Consider the following 3882-nt stretch of genomic DNA (forward strand, 5'->3'; position numbering starts at 1 on the left):
AGGTACCCCCCCCCCCTCACTTCCCTCGGGCTCCCTCAAAGGGAGAAAGAGAAATGATGGGGTGGATATGGGAGGGGGTTATGACGCATTACGTCGCAGCAGATTAAAAGAAGACAGAACCCTAAATGGACAAAAGCCGCCAAAATTCCTCTTATATTTTGGAAGTGAAGACTTTTTTTTGCTTGTTAATAAATACACCTCCCTCTAAGCAAAAAAGCTAGATCCACTACTGGTATACATAATGTAGGAAGTCGCAATTATAAGTCAAATCAATATCTTACTTGCTTCGTGTTTTCGTGACCTGAAATTCAATACATCTCCACTTTTCTTGTCATATCCTTCAAAAAGAATTGCAGCAACTTCCTCGCTGAAGGGATCACCGTAGCAAGTCTAAAGGATTCGTGAGAAAAAAGATATATGGTGGCGAATTTGAAAACAAAACGTGAACTAAAGGGGGAAACCCTATTAAGCGAAAGAAACGTGAATGTGGAAACTGCATGGGTTTGCACGTAACTATTGAAGGGGTCGTCAAACCCTTGGCCTGAAAATGGCATATTTTTTGGGGAAAAAATCATCCCAAGTAACCTTGGAAATCAGGGGACATTTTATCATTTATCAGTTATCTTTTAACTTATACTGTATATATTAGTGGCCAATGATAATAAAAGTCATCTCGAAAAGTTTCTTTTCTGACTTAGTTTTCAGAACGAACTTGCCGTCTCATTCACTGGGTGCACAGGGTGAGTGGAGCGGCAAAGACTCCGAAAATTAAACGCTAATTTGACATTAATTCTGGCACATGAATGATCAAGTTTGACCTATTTTGCTATATAGATGTTAATCTTTCAATGATGAATATGAATAACAGGTTCTTGGCAAGGAACCTGAGAAATGACAATAATTCATTTTGAACATATACCGTATCATCTAAGGCATCCTCGGAAAGAGAAGTTGAGAGCGAGCTCGATGTCGACACAGACATCAAGCTTTCATCGGAGGACGATGTCGTGAAACTCTCTCCCATGGTGTCGTATGATTGCGACATCGAGGATGACGACGGTTTTTGTTGCCGTTTGTCTTGTTCCGTCTTCTTCTTTATACTAGAATTGAGTTGAAACTCCGAGATATCGATGTGGCGATGGGGAATGAACCGGTCGAGGGTGGATGAAACAGGTTTAGAGGGTCGAAGTCTTGCCTTGGTCTTCTTGAAATGTCGTTGCCGTCTTGTTTTCAATTGCCATCTTGTACTCGGGCAATCCATACGATATTACTAAAAAAAAAAAAAATGACACAATTATTTTCTCATAGAAGAGAGAGAAGAAGGGAAAGTGGTATAAGAAAAAAAATAAAGGAATGATCAGCAGAAGAATGCCAGTGAGTAGGAAATGAAAAAAAAAGATAAGGGCGAAGGAGAAAAAGACTGGAAGAAGAAGGAGGAGGAGGATGAGAAGAAGGAGAAGAAGAAGAAGAAGGAAAAGAAAAAGGAGAAGAAGAAAGAGGCGGAGAAGGAGAAGACGGAGAAAAAAGATGGAGACGGAGCAGAATAAGAAGAAGATGATGGTGACGATGATGATGATGACGACGATGACGACGACGACGATGATGATGATGATGATGATGATGATCAAGAAGGAGGAGGAGGGTAAGAAGAAGAACCTGAGGAGGTCAGAGGAATAAGCTAACAAGATCACTAAAAATTGGAAAGCAACATCACGTACATAACTTGATAACTCACCACTTGTTTAATATAGTTGAAAATTCAATTGATATTGATATCAGTCATCTATGAAATGTTTTTCTCTGACTGTACAATATCCAATATTTGGGAATAAAAACGTGTTAGTCGATATAATTCATGTAGAGCGGTTTCCAAGCTTTGAGTAAATTCGATGTATCTTGCGGATGCTCCTTTATGATCAGTAAGCTGATAGGAGTGTCGAAAACTTTTCAACTTTGGCCTAAAGGGAAGAGATTTAGAAACTGAAGTTCAAAGGGTCTTTTATTTTCAGAACAGTAAGAAAAATGCTTGGCATCTCAACGAGCAACTCATAATGTGTCCGCACAACAAACGAAAAGTCAATAGGGAGCTTGCGCAATATTACGCAGACACTTTCTGGAACACAGAGAATCTAATTGTTTAAAGCCCTTTGTGACAAAGCAGCCTTTGTCGAAAATAAGTAAATCAAAACAACGGTGTCGTCCTTTGGAGCGTTTCATCAACTTTTTCGTCCGACAAGTTGGCAAATCTGACAACTTTCCCTGAAGTTGATTGGCTAAGAAGCACTGTTACTATGGTAACAGTCGGATAAAATGGGACTTGTCGGATAAACCGTCTGACAAGTCCCTTTCATGAAACGCTCCCCTGGATTATAAAACGACATAAAATATTTGCCATCGTTTGTTCGCGCCAAATCTTTGGACGACCCAGTTGTTGACGAAGATCTTTAAGATTTTTGTTGCGATTTGACGGGCATTTTAAATAGATTTACTACATTGTAGAATCCGTCGCCCACGCAATGGCGAAAAATCCCTATTGTGTCTGCACAACAAACGAAATGTCATTATCTGAACGCCGCCGACACATCGGCCTCTATCGGAACGAAGTTGCCATTGTCTGATTTTGTATTAAATCCAGTTGCAGATGAAAGGGGGTATTGCAGGGGATGCGGATGCGACCTCGTATTTTTTCCCTTGGTCTTTTTTTTCTCCTCAGATAAATTTCCAACTTTGTCGCACGAAAATATCGTGCTACCTTGGCGCCCACCCTCATGATTGAGTCCTGGATCCGCCACAGCTGACTGTCTTTCATCTGTTTATATAACCTTTCTTTACAATTTGTAATCCATTAATACATTATTGGCAGGGGCGTTGATCCACGTTACGAACGGGGGGGGGGGGGCTGAAATAATTTTTTTAAAATCGGCGCCATCAAATTGTTTTGTAGAATTAGGCGTGCCAAAAAATTGACAATTAATAGTTTGAAAAAGTTTAATAGTGTTTTTATGCAAACTGTAATGTTTTATTGATGCTTTCCAATGTTTTTAAAAACATATATATTTACATTACATACTGAGAGTTTTTCAAGTATGTTCCCCATGGGAGCATTACCCCTGTCCCCCGCCGATCGATCGACGCCCTTGCATGTTTTATTGGTATATGCCTATAGCCCTCAGAATCATTCTACGGAAAATTGTGTTTAATCCCAGCAGGCACTACCTGGGGCGGTGTCTCATGGGGTCAGCAGCTAGGGGTCGACCCGCCCTTTTAATTTGAAGGTCGTGTGAAAAAAAACTTACCGGGATCACAGAGAATAATGAAGAAAAAGCAGAAGAGTTCATAGGCCTATAGGTGACTGTGTCGTAGAATAATCAATGCCCTTAATTTTCATCAAGAAAGAAAAAGTTTTGTTTTAAGTGATATGTCTTTATTGTTTACTGAGTTGCTACTTCCATTGTATTCAGGGGCGGATCCATGCAGGGTTTTCTAAAGGGGGGTTTCCAGCTGAAAATTTGACAAGCAAAAAAAATCGGGTTTTCAAGTTGACTGAAATTGAAGGTCATTTCGTCCTCATTAAGGGGGGGCACACTACATTTTAAGTTAAGGGCATATCATTCACATTACAAATTTTAATACCTCACAAAAGGGGGTCACGGGCCGGCTGTGCCAACCCCCCCCCCCCCGCTGTAATTTTAAGGATTATGTATTAATGCTTATGCCTTTGGAAATAGATGTTGGATTGAGTTGAATAGAAATGTGGTATATTGTGTAGAACCTGCAACACCATACCCAACCCTTTCCCATCTGAAAGGCCAACCCTTTGGGCCAAACATTGCGGCATCGCGCGCGGATCCAGCCGGCCGGGAACCGCGGTCGATCGCGGAT

At 40.8% G+C, this 3882-nt stretch overlaps 1 protein-coding gene across 1 annotated transcript; it reads right to left on the bottom strand.

Annotated features, from left to right (window-relative positions):
• Window positions 1-264: 264 nt before the first annotated feature.
• LOC121424180 lies at window positions 265-1894 on the bottom strand. Its single transcript, XM_041619790.1, has 3 exons — window positions 1736-1894; window positions 920-1270; window positions 265-390 (listed from the first exon to the last, which is right to left on the bottom strand). The coding sequence occupies exons 2-3, from the start codon at window positions 1259-1261 to the stop codon at window positions 265-267; spliced, it is 468 nt and encodes a 155-aa protein (XP_041475724.1). The 5' UTR covers window positions 1262-1270; window positions 1736-1894.
• Window positions 1895-3882: the final 1988 nt, after the last annotated feature.

Source organism: Lytechinus variegatus, chromosome 11 (genome assembly GCF_018143015.1).
Source record: "Lytechinus variegatus isolate NC3 chromosome 11, Lvar_3.0, whole genome shotgun sequence".
Taxonomy (NCBI): domain Eukaryota; kingdom Metazoa; phylum Echinodermata; class Echinoidea; order Temnopleuroida; family Toxopneustidae; genus Lytechinus; species Lytechinus variegatus.